The 21247-nt window shown below is 40.0% G+C and overlaps 1 protein-coding gene across 1 annotated transcript in view; it reads right to left on the reverse strand.

Moving 5' to 3' along the window:
• The window catches only part of COL6A6 (collagen type VI alpha 6 chain), a 105114-nt gene extending 84071 nt beyond the window's left edge, over positions 1–21043 (reverse strand). The window contains 17 exon segments of the mRNA XM_037845078.1: positions 344–422; positions 509–852; positions 7878–8447; positions 10341–10916; positions 13180–13737; positions 14537–15097; positions 16233–16404; positions 16406–16454; positions 16456–16565; positions 16567–16614; positions 16617–16853; positions 18128–18331; positions 18333–18476; positions 18478–18567; positions 18569–18598; positions 18600–18735; positions 20985–21043. Coding sequence (XP_037701006.1) covers positions 344–422; positions 509–852; positions 7878–8447; positions 10341–10916; positions 13180–13737; positions 14537–15097; positions 16233–16404; positions 16406–16454; positions 16456–16565; positions 16567–16614; positions 16617–16853; positions 18128–18331; positions 18333–18476; positions 18478–18567; positions 18569–18598; positions 18600–18735; positions 20985–21043 — 3967 coding nt within the window.
• Between the last annotated feature and the right edge of the window lie 204 nt (positions 21044–21247).

Raw genomic sequence — 21247 nt, forward strand, 5'->3', positions numbered from 1 at the left:
AACTCCTCCTTCCTTAGCCTAGGAGAAACACACTGTCTACTTCTGCTGACACCAAGGAAGTAGCTATATTAGAAAGGAACACTTTCCAAGAAAGCTTAGGGAGAAGAAATATAGTATTACAAGATAATTTATAGGACCTTGTATTTGGTGCTGTTTCATACATGAGGAGAAAAGTAGATGCCAAAATGTTTTGAGAGCTCATGTGTTTTGCCAAGTGCATACCAAGTGGAGAGGTTGGCAATCCAGGGTTATCTGAGTGCCTGGAAACTTACGAGCCAGAGTTGAGTTCTGAGATCATGTAAAATTAACAAACATTCCCTTCCCACTCCTCCACATTCAGTACCTTCTCGCCTAAGTTCATCAGACTTTTGTTCAAGTATTTCAACATCATCGTCCAGTCCATCTGAAAATAAAAGAACCACCTAGGAAAATATTCAAAACCAAAAAATTAGCAAAAAGGAGGCCATTACAGAGACCAACAAATAAACAAACAAACAAAAAACGTTACCTTTCCTCGAGCAGCTGATTTATTCTGAAATGCATCCCATAGTGAACTCAAGAGGTTTGTGTTTAGAAGAGATGGTCCTTTAACTGTCACACCCTTCAAACTGTTCAGTATTTTTTCACTGTAGATCTCAAACTTGGGGGAATATTTTTCCATGGCATTGGTCACTTGAAATGCCACACTAACTTGAGTCTCTGTCCCCACCTCACAGCTCACTCCATTGAGAGAGCTGATGGCAAGTAAGATGTCTTGAAGGTAGGTTCCTATCCAAGGCTGACCTTCAAGCAAAGTCTGCCCTTTTTGCTGAGTTGAGATATCAAATCCCACCACAATGTCCACGAAACAATCTAGGAGTCAAGGGAAAGGAATCACTCATCAGATTAACAAACAACTGTATTTGACTTGAATACCATATCTTAGACAAGGGACTTAGAATTCTTATTTCTATTCCAGTTATAAAATTGGAAAACAAGGAAGAGCCTGTGTGAGTAACGGAAGAGAATCACTCTATTATTATCTGTAAAATATAAGTGTGCAATATTATTTTTCAGCTGGTAAGAAATCTAGATGATTCTCTAAACAAAGTTCTGACAGATTTTATTGAGGCCATTGAAAAAGCCATGCATAGTCATTTAAATATCTCTAAAACATGTTGCAGAAATGCAAATTGTCTAAAATAAGATCTTCATATCATGCTACTTATTATGGTAATTCAACAACTATTAAATTACAACAATAAAGGAAATGTAAGAGAAAGTCATTTAGAAAGTGATTTGTCTAAAGGGATAGTCTGATGATTTCTCTTTCTCAAAAGGGTCTCCAATTCCTCTTTTTGACTTCTAACATCCACCCAGAAAAGAAAAGTCAAAACAAAAATAGATAATCCAAGAGAACCTTTTAGACCTTGCTTGGTTTAAGTCCTAGAAATGAAGAAACTGGGCACCAAATTACTCTACTCATATTCAACTGTGTTAAAGAGGGCATTGCTTTCAGGGACTTAGCCACTCAGGAAGTCAAAGCCACTGCCATTTTGGAATTCAAGAAATATTGGGAGAGGTATGGCACTAAAAAGAGCTTTGCTCTTATCCTTATTAAATCCAGGGAACTGTAAGCATTTGCGTAGCTTCAAGGTGCTTGGTATTTTAAACTGAGCCTCCTAAAGGTAGATAATTACAGAGGGATAAGGTCATATGATAAATACATCTTCTTCCAAGAATCTTTAGCTTCACTAAACCCTCCTTAATATATAAGGCTTGCTTGGTAAAATAAGGAAGAGGGGTATTTATTTTTAATTTGCATCATTTAGATCAGCAGTTTTTTAAATATCTGTTGCATGGAAAGATGCCCATCCACACTTCTTCACAGATACACTGGTCAGTTGGATATCTGCAAGTCTCTTGAACTAAAATATCAATTTCGATACTTAAAACATGGGCTGGTAACTTGATTCAATTGTAATGAGAAAAGTGTTGTGTGAGGGAAAATAAACGCCTTGTTTTACTCAATTTTCACCATAAGATTCAAGGTAAATCAATGTGTCATCAAAAAATTTTAAATGTTGGTCTTCTTATTTTACTGTATCTTATCTTATTAGAAAATCTCTACTTGGATATTTGGAAGGTGAGATGAAGAGAAAGAAACCAGTCAGAAGGGAACATCAGAATATGCCCTTTCCAAAGTTCCTCTTGAATTCATATCCTGTCACTTCTGTCTTGAGATCGAAAGTTTCACTCTTGGATGAAAATTGTTCAACCCTCTGAGCAGGAAATCATTCAGCAATGAAGAGGTGTTACTGCCTTCAAGGAAACGTCTCTTGTAGAAAACAAACTGGCAGAAATGCCAAACTGAGTGACCCTGGGAACAGCCCCCATAATCTCTCAACTTTTTGTTTAGATTGCTGAAATCACAAATTCTACCTAAAGAAGTTCCCTGTGTTTATTTTCCTAATTCAAGTTGATAAATTATTCTACAATAATGTGGCAAAAGGGATGGTATTTGGGGAACAAGGCCAATATACGTAAGTACGATGGGTGAGAACAGGCTCTTTGGGTCACTGGCTTTTACGTAACAGCCTAGCAAAAGCTACTGAGGCATTTGCCCTTAAATCAGGAGCCCTTCAGTGTTTCAGAGCTGTTTGCTTTAGAGTGAATCTGGCAATGGTGATTAAATTATATGGAGGAAGGAATAGTGTTGGAAGTGAGCCACAGGGAGAAGGCTAAAATTGAATTTCTAAAGAGAAATAAGGAAGGATTAAACTTAGCAAGAATGGGAAAAGAAAAGGGACAATAAATGCAAGGGAAATGCAGAAGGTTATCTACAGGACTGGCTTTCTAGTGTTCTGAGGTTTTGACTGGTCTCGACAAAGAGCAATGCAGATGCTGGAAGGAGAGAGGTGTGCAGGTTTAATGTATTATGTCCCTCAGAAAAAGCCATGTTCTTTGATGCATTCTTGTGGGACAGACATATTAGTGGGAATTAAGTTGGAACGTTTGGATTAGGTTGTTTGCATGGAAATGCGCCCCACCCAACTGTGGGTGATGACTCTGACTGGATAATTTCCATGGAGGTGTTGCCCCACCCATTCAGGGTAGGTCTAAATTAAATCACTGGTGCCACATAAATGAGCTGACAAACAGAAGGAACTCAGTGCAGCTGAGAGTGACATCTTGGAGAGGAGCTACTGCCAAGAGGGACACTTTGAAGAAAGCACAGGAGCTGCAGATGAGAGACAGTTTGAAGACAGCCGTTGAAAGCAGACTTTTGCTCCAGAGAAGCTAAGAGAGGACAAATACCCCAAGTGCAACTAAGAGTGACATTTTTGAGGAACTGCAGCCTAGAGAGGAACGTCCTGGGAGAAAGCCATTTTGAAACCAGAACTTTGGAGCAGACGCCAGCCACGTACCTTCCCAGCAAACAGAGGTTTTCCGGACACCATTGGCCATCCTCCAGTGAAGGTACCAATTGTTAATGTGTTACCTTGGACACTTTATAGCCTTAAGACTGTAACTGTGTAATCCAAAAAACCCCCTTTTATAAAAGCCAATCCATCTCTGGTGTTTTGCATTCCAGCAGCATTAGCAAACTAGAACAGGAGGTCTTTGGTTTTAATCATGTACTGTTCTGCTAAATAACTTTGGGCAAACGACAACTTCTCTGGGTGTTAATTTGCTTGTCTAAAAACAAGAGAATTTTATATTTCAAAATAAAAATATAGAAAAACAGAAGAGAGGAGATCAAAGTAGATAGTTATAGTCTCATGGTTCCCTCCTGAGCCCAAAAGCTGATTCTGATTATCTGACTTACAAAGAAAATCCTTAGAGTTGATGATGGCAGATTCTTAGTATTAAGAAATACTCTCAAGAGGCCAGGGAATATTAATAAGGTTAGAGGACTGGAGGTTCTTGAGAAAATAAAGGGGAAAGTGTGGCTATTAACAGTTAGTTGGGATAGGAGAGAAAATTGTTTGGGACATTTGAAAGACGAAAAAAGGGAAAGGATGTTCTAGAAAATAATATTTCTGTACTGTAAGAAACCCAGGTTATATGCCTCCCAGATTTGATTGGTGCCTCCTTCCTCCTCTTCCCATGCCTTCGGCATTTGTCCAATGGAGAGCCCCGCACTCTGAGGTTGAGGGCCAGGCTTTGACACAGCCTCCATCCTGCCCACTGCAGTAGAGACACAGGGGCTGTGGTGCTATGTCCAACCCAGCTGAACTCCTGGAGGTTCCCTCCTCTGCTTCTACCACTTCCAGGCCCAGATTCACTGCACTGTGGGTCATGGGATCAGTTTCCCCAGCATATTTCCACACACCGTGAGCGAATCTTGAGGTGCTCTCTTACCCCATCTTAATCAGGCTGACCTTTTGCTTAATCTCCTTTTTGATTGGTCTATCCATGATGACAGATACAAAAAGAGATGAGATGTGTTTCTGATTCTTTTGCTCCCTAATCATGGCTCCATGCCACAAAGTCAGGGCTTCCACCATCCTGAAAATTCCTCAAAGTCCTTTCTAGGTTGACAGAGTAGTCAGGGTCATGGGAAAATCAGAAATATAAACATCGATGAAGGTAAGCGAACAGACTTTGGAGTTTAGTTGCTTAAGGTAATTTGGTGTATGTTGGAGACATTAAGGTTGAATGTAGCCTTGAAATATTGCTAAAAAATTTGAGTTCTGAAACCAAGGAACTCTTGGTAATTATTCTGAACTAAACCCATCATTCCATGAATTTGCATTTATATGATCACTTCAAGATATCCTCTGCAATACTCGATGATAGTAACTAATACTCACTGAACATTTACCATGCACTTCCAATCCATTATCTCATTTTTCCTTATGAAACACAGAATACGTAGAAACTCTTGTTACAATGTTCAATTGCGTAAGAAGAGCAGAGACTTAGAGAAGTGTGCCTGAGGTCTCACAGTTATTTCATAGCACATTTGGAATTCATATCCAGGCTTGTCTGGAGCCCATATACTGAACCACTATATTTTACCACTTTCCAGGCAGGCTTCGATGATAGGTCATGCAGGTTACTAGTTCTGCTCTAGATCGCGCTGTGGGAAGCTGATATCTTAGCAGCATGTGGTTTCCTTAGGAAGCAGTTAGTAAGTGGGAACAATTTCAAAATGCAAACTCATGTTATCTTCATAAGCTCCATCTATTAATTGGAGGCATGATGCTGAGAAATTTTATGCCAGTGTCAGATAATCTAGACCACAATAACATCAAGTAAACGGCATTTTAACCAAAAAGGAAATGGGTTGGGAGACAGACAAACCTAGGTTTAAAAATTTTACTTTATCTGTTACTTATTATATCATCTGGACCAGGTTACCAATATTCCTTTCAGCTCCAGTTTCCTTGTTTATAAATGGAAATAAAAATACAAACCACATAGGGTGCTGGGAGAATTAAACAAGATAATGTATTTAAAGTACTTGGAACACAATGCCTGACACTTTGGGGGTGTTCAAGAAATGTTGATTTTTAGTCACTTCCCTCATATCTCCATACAGATAACTTTCCTTTCACATATATTGAATCATGGCGTACAATTAGAGAAATTCTTAGAGATGATTTAGTTTTTACAAATGAGGAAACCAAGGTTCAGAAAGGGTAGTGACTTTTCCAAAGTTATGCATCTTTTAATAAGAAACAGAGCCAGGTTTTCAGGGTCTAAGCCTAGTTTGTTGTAAGCCACACCAAGCTACTGTTCAGTTTCTTAATTTGGGGGTTTATGGTTTGAGAAGAACTGGCATCCCCTAATACATTTGCACATGTATTTGAAGGTTTATCAGTGTTCATTCTAGCCTTATCAGTCCTCAATCCACAATCTGGCTGCAAAGGCCTCACATTCTTACTTGATAGAGTAATGCTTTTCAGTTTATCTTAATATTAAGTAACTTACTTTTTTTTTCCCATGGCTTTTTCCTTTAATGATAACTCAATCACTACTTGTGGAGCATAACTGTTTTTGAATTTCTACATGGTTCTCTTTCATGTGGAAATTAAAAGATCTCAAGATAATTTTCTACCTAATAATTGGAAGTTTCCTGTTTCACATGAAATACCCATTAACATGGAAGGTTTGGCACATTCCAAAGTATGGGGAGACCATGAAGAATGATTTAAAAAGATACTAACCCCTAATCACTACAGGACTCTTCAGCTTTAATCCTCATTGAGTCTATAAAAGGTTTGAGCATGGAGTTTAGAGGAGCATTTTTGGAGAGCTGTTGATATGCTATGAGCTCTCCCACCACACACACACACACACACACACACACAGAAAGAGAGACAGGGAGAGAGAGAGAGGTAATTTCCTCTTCAAGTCAAGAGAAAGGGTGTTAAGAGATAATGCTTAAATGCTTGATAACTGAAAAAACTCAATTTGAAATCCAGAGGCACAAATCCAAATTTCCCCCACACTAGGGGATATAAAAAGAGCCTGAAAATTCTAGAGAATGTGACATGCTGCTCTCCCCACAAAGGAGAGGTGGCCACAGTGGAGGGCTGTACTTTCCAATGTTTGTTGGGGTACTTGATATGTTATTGTTTCCCATGGAGTAATATGGCTCAGTGTAAGAAAGAGCTGTTGTGGGCTCGTAGGATATCCTGTCCAAGCAGGTTACCTGTAGACCTCAGCAGAATCAAGCTGGAGGATCACCAGATGCCCAGGGGCTAATGAAGGCATAAGAGACCACCGGGAATTGAGATCTACTTCCCCTCCTCCAGGGAACCATGGCTAAGAGATCTCCTCATGATGTGCTTTAGTGAGGATGGGAATAATAAGGGGAGGGGAAAAAACTGAAGGACCCATGAAATGACCCAGCTTTAGCCATGGACTCTGGCCAGAGAAAACCATTTCCTGACAGGTGTTGTCAAGTAAAAACTTTAGCCCTTCTCTGTTCTCCAGCCAATGCTGGATGAACCAGAAACCATGGTTAGAAAGATGAAGGCAGGGCCTGGGAAAAGGGAGAGAAATGAAAGCTGGGAAATAACAAGTAAAATGCCTGTTGTGTGTGGTCTCTTCTCTTATAGCAGCTGAGCAGCTGGCAGCAGGCTGGGAAAGAGGAATAACATGGAATGAAGTTTAAAGTTTTAATAGTTACACTGGGGATGGACAGATTAATCACCAATAGGAGGTCCATTTATTCCCTGAAAGTGATTACGGTCAAAGGAAGAGCTAGCTCTGACGAATAAATTTAGTGGGTCAGTGGCAGAGAAAAATGAAGAGACTTTAAAATTACAGCCTAAGTGTCATGCTTATTCAAAGTAAAGTTTAAATATGCATTTTCTCATTTAATCCTTACAATGATCTTTTGAACTACATGCTAGTACGTTCACATTTCAAAGATGACAAAATTAAAATCAGAGAAGTTTAAGAAGATAGTTAATATACTAACTTATGCAATAAAGTTTTGTAATAAAGATACAGTCCTCTAGGGATGTTTCCTATATACTTGTTACCACTACTTTGCAGCCCTGTAGACACAATTGAGGGTTGAACAAAGTCCAACACTTGATCTCTTTGAGCAGGGTTCTCAAACTTCTGACACCAACCAGATTGGCCTTTTCCTCACACCTTCCGCAGAAAGGTGTTCCCATTCACACACAAAAAAGACATGTCCTCCCAGGAGAGAGGGAGATAAAAACACCCAGACTCACAAAACATCCCGTTTCTGAATCCACAAGTTATAAAAATAATGCTTGATAACTAAAAAGTTCAATTTGAAGTCCAGAGGCACAAATCCAAATTTCCCCCACAGCAGGGGATACAAACAGAGCCTAAGGAAAATCTCAATGAAGACTGGGGCTGGGAGGGAGGAGGACAGAATAAATCTGAAGAACTCATTAACTACTTACTGCTTTCACCCCCAGAGGTACAGATGTTGCGAACTATCCTTTTCTTGACCTTCATCAGTTCGTTGAAGTTATCGACCGTCAGCTTTTTCTCTGCGGTCCCCGTGATCTGCATGAGCTGCTGGTCGTCCACGTTCCCGATGCCCACGGAGTAGATGTCGATGCCCTTGCGCCGCAGCTCTTCAGCGGCCTGAGCCACCTCATCCTGCGACTGTCCGTCTGTGAGGACCAGCAACACCTGGGGGGTCCCTGTATTTATCCTACTGCCCATATCTGGCCGGAAGTAATGCCCCACCTTCTGGAGGGCAGCCCCGATGTGCGTATATCCGAAGATCTGCTTGATGTTTTCAATCTGAAAGGAAATCTCCTTTTCACCTATGAATGCTCCCAGCAGGAACTCTGACTGGTAGGTATGGCTAAACTGGGCCACCCCTATCCTCACTCGGTTTAGGCTGACATCAAAGTCTAGAACAACAGATGCCAAAAATTCCTTCATCTTCTTGAAGTCATCTGGGTGAATGCTGTTAGAACCATCCATGAGGAAAACAAGATCTACTTTATCAATATCACAATCTACAAAGAACAGAAAAGGGAAAAACAAGCAAAAAAAAAAAAAAAAAAGATTGTTGTTAAAGAAAGATTCTTTAACCTACCAAGAGTAAATTGAGTGTTGGCAGCTATATAGATACGATATTTCTGAAAGTGGCCTCTTGGCTTATCCTATCCTGTGCTCATATTAACTGAAGAGCAAATAAAAAGAAATGCTCAGTTCATAAAGGCAGCACCAGGCATGAACAATTTGCTCATCATCTTATGCTTCTCTTAGCTTGCCCATTTGTTCTTATGCCATTTTCTTGTCCCAGATGCCAGAGAACTGGGAGGGGGCCACAGAAAACTTGTTCTTACCTGCGACCAAACCCCAACTCTTCCAGAAATCCCACTGACAGTGGTAGCACAGTAAGGAAAAAAAATTAGCATGCATCCATTTAAGGATTCAAACAAAGAGACAGATGGTCTGAATCATTGACTGGGCCTCCCCAGACAGTAGTAGAGCCAATAAACAGTTTTCTGGTTTATTAGGGTATATTAAGAGAAGGTTTAAAAATCATGGTTTATGGACTAGATCCGATCAGTTTTCCTCTTTGTCAAACTCCTTTCTTGTGCATATAGGCAACAAGGTCTACTTGAGAAAAATGTTTTTGAGCAAACCATGCAGTATAGTTTAAAAATGCTTTTCTTGTATTAACACAACAGATGTGAAACAAAAAGAATTTGAGAGAGCATTGCCAATGAAATTAGTTATGTTTGGCATATAACTATGTGTATTCCCTAGACCCTGGTGAGCATTAGCATTTCCTTGAATTCCCCAGTGACCCCAACACTGACCTAAATTAATTCTCATTTTAGCCTAGATTAAAAGGGGGCTGAGATTTCCTGCAGGTGAGATAAGCAAAGCAGAGATAAAAGGAAACACAGTAAATAGATTCTTCAGGAATTAGTTAACTTGTTAAATTTGTTTCAGATTCAAATAAAAGAAATGAGGTACCCTTTCCTGACTAAAGCAGAACTTTCAACATGAAAATGCAATATTAGCTTCTACAGTGGACTTGAGAATGACAGATCAAATTTTAGGCACTGGTCACAAGAGATAAGAGATTTGTTCCAGTTTCCAAAAAGACCAGAAAGATTTTGTCAGTTTTGTGAAGGAAAAAACATCATATTCTAAGGAGGTGAGGCCTATGAAAATCAAAAAAGTTAAGTACATAAATTTTAAAAAAAGAACTGCACAAAGATGTTGAAATTCTGGATAAAGAGCAATTCATCTAATAAAAATCACTTAGTATTTTCAGTGAAATAGAACTTATAAAATTCTGTAGTATTTTTTACTTAGACGACAATCTCTCTCTGAACCAATAGCAGAAAATGGCAGCTAAATAAATAAACGCAGCAATGCAATCCTCAGTTGGCAGAACAGAAACCCAGAATCCAGGGTAAGGGAAGTCCCACTATATTCTGCCCTGGAAATACCTCATGCTAGAATAGAGTGTTTAATACTGGGCTCCAAGTTTTAAAAGAACTTTTGCCATAGGAAAAATAAAGGACCAAGGGAATTCTAGCCTCGAGAGACTTCAGACAGTAATAGCAGGTTCTTAGAAAGAGTTGGAAGCACAGGAAGGAGAACTCGTCAGTGGAAATGACATATAAGCAGATTTAAATTCTAATAAAGCCCATTCAAAACTGATGAATTCCTCATATTGAAGAACTGAGTAGGAATGTTGTAGGAGGTCTTCCTCTTTGGGGAGGAAACCAAATTAAATATCCTTGAGGCCTCTCCAACCCTGAGAGTCTATGATTGTGGCCTCTCTCTCTTCTTAGGAGAACTTGTTCCTGAGGGCTATTGCTTTGGTTTCTCCCTCATTTAGTCCTCTATAAATAATTAGGAAATGCTTAATTGACAAAGCTTACCTACTTTTGAAGAGTTACAGACACTGGCTGACACATCGGAAAAGATCCCCTTTAGGCCTCCAAAAGTCTCCACAAAGTAGTAGTTGTCCCTCGACCCTGCCATGGCTAACAGCTCCACTTGGTTGGCTCCAGCAATCCCCACGGCCAGAACAAGGATGCCCTTGTCCCGCAGGGCCCTTGCTGTGGCATTGAGTTGATCTGCATCGTGGGATTCCCCATCAGTTATCACTATGAGGACCTGGGGGACCCCCTTTTGTAGGCGGCTGCCCCGGGCTTCAGTGAACATGTGGTCGGAGAAGGCTAGCGCCTCGGCAGTGTACGTATTGCCCCCCATGGGCTGGTCATTCTGGAGCACTGAAATCACCTCCCATTTTGTGCCAAGGTCACCCAGATAAAACAGCACCTCTGGGTCATCAGCATACTTGAGGGCCCCAAACCGGACCTGGTTCTTGCCAACATCGGCTTTCTTCACCAAGCCAATCATAAAGTCCTTCATGATATTATACTCATCATGGTCAATGCTGCCAGAGCTATCAATTACAAAAACGACATCTAAAACCTCAATCCGCTTACACTCTGAAAGGAAAAGAGAAAGGAAAACCATAAGAAATTAACTTTGGACTTCATGGGAGACTCTATTTCTTTTTTTTTTTTTTTAATTGCTGGTGTTTCCTCTCCATGGTATCGTGTTCTACATTAAAATGTTGATTCCTGGATAACAGGGACAAGACGTGTTCACTTGTGCCCCCAGTAAATAGTAACCAATTAGATGAACTTTGGGAATGAGGCAGATGTGAAATGAGGCCCACGGCAGGATGGGGGCATTGCGGGGAAGTGGGGGGGGGGGGGCAACAATCACAGAATCACCAAGAATAAAAATTTCAGGTACTTTGGACTAAAAAAAAAAAGTACACAATTCTGTGGAATTTTCCCTCTATAAATGGTTCCTTCAACATTTGCTTTTATGTATACAAATTTGTCTTCTTTTTTTTAAGCTACAGGGATCATGAGATTTTATTCTAATGCTAAACTTTACAAAAAATGATGCAAAGAAAATGAATTTGGCAACATTGTATGCTTTCTTCATAGTTCTATGATGGCTGACTTCTCAAAGTTACATTTTGTCCCTTTTTTAATTTCTCAAAATATTATCTATTTTCATTATTGAACCCTATCATAGAAATAAGCTCATTTCTCACTTGTCCCAACAAAGTCATCCTAGCATGATGCTCTTATTAACTTTTTAAACCTTGGGCCAATGCCATGGAAAAGAAATGCAGGAAAGACCCAATTAATCCTTTATCCATCCATGAGTAGCATGCTCCGTCTTAAGGCTTGTGTTCCAAACTCTAACTCACCCATTCTGAAGAAGTGGAATCGTAAGACAGTTAATTACTAAGTCCTTATGTAGCACTTTGCTCTATAGGCCTTGGCAAGGTATGTTCCAAATGTTAACTCATCCAATCTTGAGGAATTTTGAGAAAGTACCCCCCTCCCCAGAGGCTCACCAAATTTCTTCCTTTGCCAGCCTCTCGCTAACTCTATGGTAGGGCTGCTGAAAACCCTACAGCCAAGGTGCTTACCCCACTAAATGAGGGCCATAAACCCAATTCTCAAAGCTGGCTCTAGTAAAGAAGGAACTATGTCTCTCTGGCCTTCTGCTGCCTTGTGACACCTGCTTGGATCACTCAGAGGTGGGGACTATACTGTTCAGTGTTGGAACTATTCTGTGAGTTTGTTCTGGGTGGAATTACAAAAGAAGATAAACCAGGTATACTCCTTTTCCCACAGAACATAGAGCTTGATCACCAAACTTCGTAGTGTGAGCTGAACATAATTTTAATATCAGAATAGTGTCCCTATCTTCCCTCAAAACTCCATTAAGATCCATCTCCTTCATTGAGACTCTTTAAAATGTCTCTGCCATCAAGCCCAGTGGGTCACAGTATAAATTAGTCCCTTATATTTACTGAACTTTCAGTTATTTTATCACTTTCGTTACTCTGCAGTTTCATCGAGGAGAGTGGGGACTATGCCATTTATGTTCTTTGAAGCATCCATTGCTCAACTTCTCTTACTATATTCCCTCTTTATAGGATTTGATAAATATCAAAGTGTTTTCACGAAATCTCATTCAATACAAGTATCGGTTTTTAAAAATTGTACAAAACACACACACACACACACACACACACACACACACACACACACACGTAAAGGATGCTAGGCCAAATGGGAACCCCCCCCCCCCCCCCCAGGAAGTTAATCCCCTCTACTGCCTGCCTCAGCAGCCCACATGCAGCTCAGGGCACAGGGTACACAAATCTGGGTCCCTTGCCTCAAGATGGACCTACTCATGGCGGAACTCATGCTCCAGGACTCCCCTTGGGGTCAGGCTGAAGCAGACTCCAGCTGAGACCACCTCCTTGCTTAACTCCTACTCATGCCCTCTCCTACTTTCCTTAAACTCCTGGAAAAATGCTCCCTTAATAAATCACATCCACAAGAATCCCTGAGTCAGCTTCTGCTTCTAGGGAACCTGACGTAAGATAAAACGTGATACCACTTTCCTCAAATGGAGGATTCATCACCCTAGTGCTGTTTATACAAATGGGAAAGAGTCTGGGTGGACCAAAATTGCTCCTTACCGAACGTTTAATTCAACAGTTCCATTCAGAAAAGTTACATTTCATATGTAGGTCAAAAGCCACTAGGATAAATATTTCGACTAAACAAAAAAGTTTACAATGTTCAAATAGTAGTCTATTTAATTCAAGAACTAACGGCAAACACTGACGTGATGTTTTGTAGGCCCACTTTTGAATACGGCCATGCCTACCTTCACGCGGGCTGCATATTCCAAAAACAAGATCATCTTCAATGTGCTGCAGAATGTCAAAGTTCTCAACATAAAAAACCATCTCTGGTCTCCCACTGATCTCCTCGAGCTGGGTGACATTGGAGCCAAACACCCCCACAGAGTAGATAATTATGCCTTCTTGCCGAAGTGCCACTGCTGGGTCCTTTACTATATCCTGAGCCTCACCATCAGTGATGAGGATGAGAAATTTCCTGACGTCAGGCCGAGCCCCCTTGGTGGGGCTAAAGTACTGAGATACGAAGGTCAGGGCACTTCCAGTCAAAGTGGTTTCTCCAATGTGAGCCATTCGGTCTATTGCATCCAAAATCTGACTTTGGGACATGAATCTGTTGAGCTGGAACTCCTCCTTATTGATGTGGCTGAACTGGACCACACCAATTTGTACCCGATCTGCCCCAATCTGAGATTTGCTCACCAGGTTTTTCATAAACGTTTTCATTTTGATGAAGTTTTCAAGTCCTATACTTCCAGAACTGTCCACTAGGAACATGATGTCAGCTTTCATCTCTTTGCAGGCTGTGTGGAAGGAAAAGGGATGTTTACTCAAGTCAGCTGTAAGTAAAAAATTAAGAGTGAAGAGGAAAATCCAAAACACAAATAATTCTAAATTGAAGTTAAGTGTGAGCTTGGTTAAGATTATTATAGGTAAACAAAACCTTGAAGGCAATAAAAGTGAGAATATTCTCTTTGATATTTAGTAATTTGCTTTAATACATAACTGAGGGTTTCTTAACATCTGCACAATGGCATCTTGGGCCAGATAATTTTTTATTGTGGAGAGCTGTCCATGCATTGTTGGATATTGTGGGATGTTTGGCAGTTTTGTTAACCTCTGCTCGCTAGATGCCAATAGCACTCCATTAATTAGAACAATCAAAAATGTCTACAGACATTGCCAGATGTCCCCTGAGAAGGCAAAATCAACCCCAGTCCAATATCACTGATATAGCGCCAAAAGATATCATACAACCTTTATAAAAACAATTTAAATAAACCTGAAATATTCCTAAAAATCTGAAATTATTTGAGCATATTACATATGCAGTGTCTAATTATTTACCTACCTTAGCAGGGATTTATGGGAGAAAGCTAATTAATACTTAGTGAGGACTCCCCAGATGCCTTCCTTATGCTTCAGATACAAATTAGAGCAATGCTATAAAGGGCTCTTGGTTTTGTTCTGGACAAACAGCAACACAGGTCAACAAATCCCAACTTAGAATTTTGTATCATTTCTCTAAACCAGCAATGTCAAATATTGCCAGAAGGCAATTTGTGAGCAGAAGTCAAATCAATAGACCACTGTTTCTCTTACCTTCTTCAGCACAGATTGCTTGAACAACTTGATTTCTTATGTCTTTCAAGGAGTCAAAGTTGTGCACATAGTACACTCTCTTCTCCTCTCCGGCAATTTCTCGCAGCTGAGTCTGGTTGGCTTCCTTGACTCCGATAGCATAAACCTTGATGTGCTCTTCTCTCAGTCTACTCGTAGGTTCCATGACACTGTCCTTGGACACGCCGTTCGTCAGGACCACAAGGTGGCACGGCACTTTGTTTCCCCGCTGCTTCTTGGCTTTTTGCAGCAGCCCCAGTGTAAAATTCAGGGCCGCCCCTGTGTTTGTGTTCCCTCCCATCTGCCTGATATTCTCAATGGCCTTCCCCAAATCGTGCTTGTTGGAGTACTTACTGATCTCAAATTCCAAGTCCCAGCCGTCTGCGTACTGAACGGCCCCCACCCGTACCTTGTGGGGGGCGATATTAAACATTCTCACGACCTCTGACAGGAACGTCTTCATTTCCTGGAAGTCGGTGGCCTGGGTACTCCCGGAGCCATCAATGAGCAGGTAGATGTCAGCTTCCTCAGTGTCCGCACAACCTAACATGGATCATACAGTAAAGAGTCTGGCATTTGGAGCAAGTGTGAAGAAGAAACGGAAAGGTATGGGAAGAAAAACAATTATGAGCTGCTCCAGACAGAAAAATGGAAAGCAGCTCCTAGGTTTAAAAAAACGTGTTTTACTAGCTTATTATTGGGGAATCTTGGCATTAGTTCAGACAAATGAATGGTTTTTGACACTTTAATACTATTTAGATATTTCTCAGCCATAAATCAGGGTAAACCTGGATATATTAAGGTATTAGAAAAATTGAGGATGCTTTTTAAAAGTCACTTCTCTCATTAGTAAACAACTGCTTGGCAAAAAGTCAAGAGGTGTTATGATAAGAAGGTATTTAACTGGACACTGTGGACATATGAATTCTTTTTCTTGAAATCTTGAACAAATTACTTACCCTTTGCCCATACCTAGTCAATTAATTAAACCAGAGGGATTTCCAGTGTCTTAATGTGTATAGGAAAATGATGTTTTTATAGTAAACATGCTCTAAGTATTTGCTGAAGAATGTATACATCTATACATATATGCATAGATACATGAATATTTACATAGCATACATGTATGCATGACATATGTAAACATACATAAAATACATTGCTTTATGCATCTCTCTCTCTAAACTCAGATACTAGAATGGCATTTCACAACAAACGAATTACTCTGCCCTCAATCCAAATCATACCCCCTGTTTCTTCTCTAAATTGGAATTTGGGGATGGGGGAAGAAAAGGGAGAGAAAAGTAGCAAAAAGAAAAAAAAGGAAAGAGAAAAGGGGGTCATGAGAGGCAAAAGAAGAGAGAAAAAGTGAAGGGAGAAAAAATAGCAAAGGATGGAATTCTGGGTATTTATAAGTAACAAGAATCAAATTAAAGCTACAAAAAAGAAGTTAACATGGGAAATCCCTTCTCCTCATTCCAACACCTTCACCGCTTTTATTCTGTTCCAAATTACATTTTGTATTACTCAACTAAAGTAGAAAAATTAGGGGCTTGTTCTTCTCTATCACACATCACAGCACAAACCCCCTCTTTGTATGTGCAATACCTGAAAGAAAAGCCAAGTCAGACAAAAGAAAAAATATCTGAAAATTCCTTCTCTAAGCAAAAGGCTTTACCAGATTTGAGGGTTTCGGTACGCTCTGAGAAGACAGAGACTTTGTGTGTTCTTTGATTCCTCAGCTTCTTCAGAAATGTCCGGTTGTGGGCGGCCAGGTCGGAGAAGGTTTTCAGCTGGGAGACATACTGCTTGGCGGGGTGAGATGCTATCTTTTTCAGCTGGGTGTCACCTGGCGCCCTCTATGCCCACGGCAAAGACAGCTACGCCCTCGCGCCGGAGGTAACGGCCGCCTTCGTCACGTGTCTTCCGACGGTCTGTGGGTCACACACAGCAATCTGCGGCACCCCCTTGGGTTCTTCCGACTGCCGTTCTGGGCACTGAAGACCTCCTTCTCTGATCTTCCTGATGGCAGCTCCGGTAAGAGCTCTTCCCGGTGTGGGGATGAGAGATTCTGGATCTGCTGGAGAACCAGTGTCTTATTTATGCCTGTGCTCAGGGAATTCATCACCTCTGTCTCGTTGCTGTAGGCCACGATGCCAACCCTCATGCAGTGTTCCCTTATGTCAAGAGCAGATACGCTTTCTCTGAGGAATTCTTTCAGATAGTTGAAGTTCTCCTGGCTCATTGATTGACACATCCAACAGGACACGACGTCAGCCACAGAAAGGCCTTGGCAAAACTATGTGGACAAGAAGCGAAGAAGCACAATTTTAGTTGGCGGTTCAGTGTGTCTGCTCAGCATTGGAAAGCATGGAGAACATCTCCCATTGCTTGCTTATCTACTTAAAAAAAAGAAGGTATACAAGTGATTATGAAGCTGAGATTGGAGGAACCTTGTTTCAAATACGGATCTTAGCTAAACTAGCTTTAATGTCCTCATCTGTAAAATGGAGTTAATATGTCTCATAGAGTTGTTATGGGGATTTAATGAGACAATGTGCTTAGCCGGTACCTGGTACCTAAGATTCTCTCAATGAACAGCAGCTATTTCTATCTTGTTAAAATCATTTAACCACCATCACCATTATAATCACCCGCTATAGTCTAGTATTCCTAAGAGATGGCCACAGAATAGCAACCGTGTTTTCAATTATTTTATTTGGAAAAGAGGCTAGTAATAAGGATTCATGTTCTCAGAGCTTACCCAAAAAAAGCCTTCTCTATTATCAGTAGATAATTATACATGTTATGTTCACTTGATTAACCAGGAATAATGTGAGTATCCTATATTAATTATATGCATAGATATACTTTGAGCAAATTGTTTGTTACTGGCTCTCCCGTCCCTGCATGATAATGTTTGTAAACTCTTAGTCTTTTGTTAACAGAGTAGTAAAGAGGACAGATCAAGACTGCAGGTTGGAAGTGGAACAGAACACAGGGAAGCTAATTTACAAACAGAGCAGCAGAAAGGGAGACAGTGTGTGGCTGAAACTCCATGGGCCTGGCACATGGGAGACTCAAACCTAGCTTGACTTCAGATTGTAGCCAGGCCCTGGGCCAGATCAATTTGCTTCTACGGATGACCATAATCCTCTCTCTGCAAAAGAGGGGTCTGGACTATCTAAAGTTGTTTTAACTTAACATTCCACAATTAAATTATATGACTTCAGGAGTCAAGGATTTCTTTAGGAGCAAATTACCTTTTTAATTCACAGGTAATAAAACAACATAGCAACTAAAGCCCAGAGAGGTAGCTCAGAGGTAATCTGGGTGGCAGGGAAGAGAATTCCTTGAATTTAAAAAAGCCTGTGTATCATACACAATGTGGATAAGCTAAACACAGAAAACTAAGACCATGTGGTACATTAGATTTAAAATGGCCACAATCACAGGGCATTCTGAAAATGCATCCCAGCATTTTGGGAACAGGATGTTCATAGAATTTCAATCCTTTCCCCAAGCTGAGTTTTTCAAAAGCCTTAGGTTATCATCCCTATCTGTGTATCTGACCCCACCTTCTACAAGGATATCATCAACTGTTCCGTCTTTGTACTGAGTTGCATCCTTGATGATCAGTGTCATGTTCTGGGAAAACAGGCCTGAGGTCTCTGACTGTCCGAAGGTGAAATGAAACTGAGACGTTGCCATGGACCTTCAGGTTTCCTCAGAAGCTTTCTGCATCCCCACGGAGATGATTTTAACCCCGTCTTTCCGTGACGGCATCAGAAGCCTCTTCCAACATCATCTCTGACTTTGCTGAAGCAGAACCACCAAAATTGGGGGAAACTGGTTTCTTGTCTCTCTGGCTTGCAGGTCCAGAGAAATAGGTCCTGTGAACCTCCCGGAGAGCGTTGCCTATTCTGCAGGGACCCGCCAATGAAATTAAAGCTCTTCCTGAGGTGGTTCAGGCATAGGGTCCTGCTCTTGAAGGTGCTCAGGTAGAACTCGCTGGTGGAGCTGGTCGCTGTACTGGGCCAGACCCCACGCGGTATTTGTGTTGCCTCTATGGGGAGATCATTGACCATTTTGTTGAGAACATTTTCACATACGGGAAGGACTTAATTCCAGCTTGATCAGAGCTGTCCACCAGAAACACGACATCTGCATACTCAGGGCCCTACAAAACCACAAACACACCCATGAATAAAGCAAAACTTTAATTTACTGACATTTTTTACACCAGAGATGGTGTCAATAGTTTAAAAGTCTCTTCCCACTAAAACTGAAAATAAAAAGCCTGAAATTGAACAGACTCACAACAAAAAAGAATACTGGCCTTGGGCTGATTGTTTTATAAAAATCTCATTTGAACTGATCACAAAATTGTCACTTACAAGAAATTATTTAATTAAAAAATAGGTAAATTTAAAGAGAAACCTTGGTTTTTTTTTTTTTCTTTTGTGGATAATACCTCTTGTACTTTTTTTTTGGCTTTAGAATTTGACCTCAGTTTTAAGAACAGTGGATAAATATTTAATTGGAATCAAACTGTTTGTTCAAATTTGTTTAAAAGGTGAAATCTGATAGTCTTCATTATGATTCTCATTAAGCAATGCAAAGGATTTATTAACCTATAAACATATTAGTTTGTATTCTAATCATCAAATGATGAAGTTTAAAAATACCTGAAATCATAAAATATGGGATTGCCTTAACCTATTTAAAGTTAATTAATATTGTTGATGAACCATATGAGTGAGCATTATAATTGGTTAAATTATCTCTGGATTTTGTAAATTTGATGGAAACCTGTATATCTTAGGCTACAGTGGGGATTACAGTTTTAGTTTCCATTAAAATATCGTTTTTATATAGGAACACAATACTTTATTTTTAAAACCTTCATGCAATGCTGGAATTGTATTTTTAATGTGATAAAGAAGCTTGGGTTCAAGCACTAAATGCCTTTCCCTGGTAGTCTAATGGCTTGGATTCAGAACCCTGGAGTATGAGATCAAGTTCTTATCCAGGAAAATGGAGAAAATGTGTGTGTGAGTGTGAGTGTGTGTGTGTGTGTGTGTGTGTGAGAGAGAGAGAGAGAGAGAGTTAAAGGAAATACAGTATAACTGGACAAGCAATTTAAGTGCTGACTTTATCATCAGCTAACTCTATGAGCTCTGTCAAGCTCTTCAATATACTTGGGCCTCAGTTTTCTCTCCCTGAAAATGAATAGATTCAACTAGAAAATATTTAAGTTCCCTCCTTGGTCTGAGATTCAGACTACCTGAAATGATTACCAGATAAGTTCTAATTATACGAAAATAACGTCAATCCTTTTTACAATCACTAGAAAACCAGCTTTGACGTTCCTATGTGTTATTTCATTATGTTTATTGCATAGTGGATGAAATCATCCTTTTGTTTTCTAAATAACCTAATTCCAATCAGTTTTAAGTTTCTTATGATGATCATCCAGCCAATAGCATCTTAGGGGAAGAAATAAGTGAGGTGAATCAACACCTTTCTCCAAGAGAAGGACGAAACCCCTAACGAGCTGTCAGGTGAACCCTTCCAGGATGGCTTGACTTGTGATCAACAATGACTTTCTATTCATCAATAAGACCCCAAATCCCATATGCAGAAAGAAAACACAGATGACTGGAACATGAGGTGGATTCAGGTTCTGATAAGGCCCATCTCTATGTCTCTGGACAATGAAATAATTGGGGGAAAGGAATTGCCTTTCTTTTAAAAGCTTAGTATCAGATTTAGTGAGACATCAAAGGAAGAATTTTCAAGGCAAAGTCTAGTTTATCTCTTTAGAAAACTGGTTGCCACAATCAGAGTCCTTGAGGAAGTGGTAAAAGTCAATGTAGGTGGCCCTGGCTGTGAACTGACCAGTGTAGGAACCGATTATTTAAGAGAAGGTAGAAGTGTTAATGATGGGCCAGTATTTTGACTTTAATTCCACTCAACATTGCAAGCTGACACAGTAGAAAGTGGCTATGAAACTTTCTCTCCAGGGTAAAAACATGTCTGTTGCAATAAACAAACAGTTTGAATTGGAGCAAAATCTGGGCATTTAACCAGGACAACCTTTTGGCACAAATGAATTAAAAGAGATATTCCAAGTTACCCAGGCCTGAACCTAATATTAACAGATAGAATTCCATGTTCTCCCAGAAGACCCCAAAGGAGTTGAAACTGAGGACAAAATGAGAGCTTTCTTATCTTCTACTGTTAACATCCAGAAACAAATGCTCTTCAAAGGGACATAGGTGACATTAAAAAGAAACTGAACTACCATCCCCATTCTCACCACCATGAAAAACAAAACAGAACAAAACTCTTGACTTTTAGGTTAAACTCATTATCTATTTTCCATAATGAAAATTAAAGAAAAGAATTCTTTTATTTTTCCTTACCTGAATCCTGGTTAACAGAAACGTGGGAACAAATTATTATGAAGAACAAAATCAGCAGCATTTTCATATTATGATCTGAAAAATCTCCAACTTGAAATCTGAAAAGGCAAAAATATAAACACCTAAAATAGTTTTGGTTATTTGAGAATCGAAACACACACATAAGAGCACACAAAACTGCATAATAAATTGAGTGCAACAGGGGATGAGAAATTTCTGAGGTTCTCTGACCTAATCTGTGGAGTGACTTAGAGAAAAATGAACC

Source organism: Choloepus didactylus, chromosome 1, assembly GCF_015220235.1.
Source record: "Choloepus didactylus isolate mChoDid1 chromosome 1, mChoDid1.pri, whole genome shotgun sequence".
Classification (NCBI taxonomy): Eukaryota; Metazoa; Chordata; class Mammalia; order Pilosa; family Megalonychidae; genus Choloepus; species Choloepus didactylus.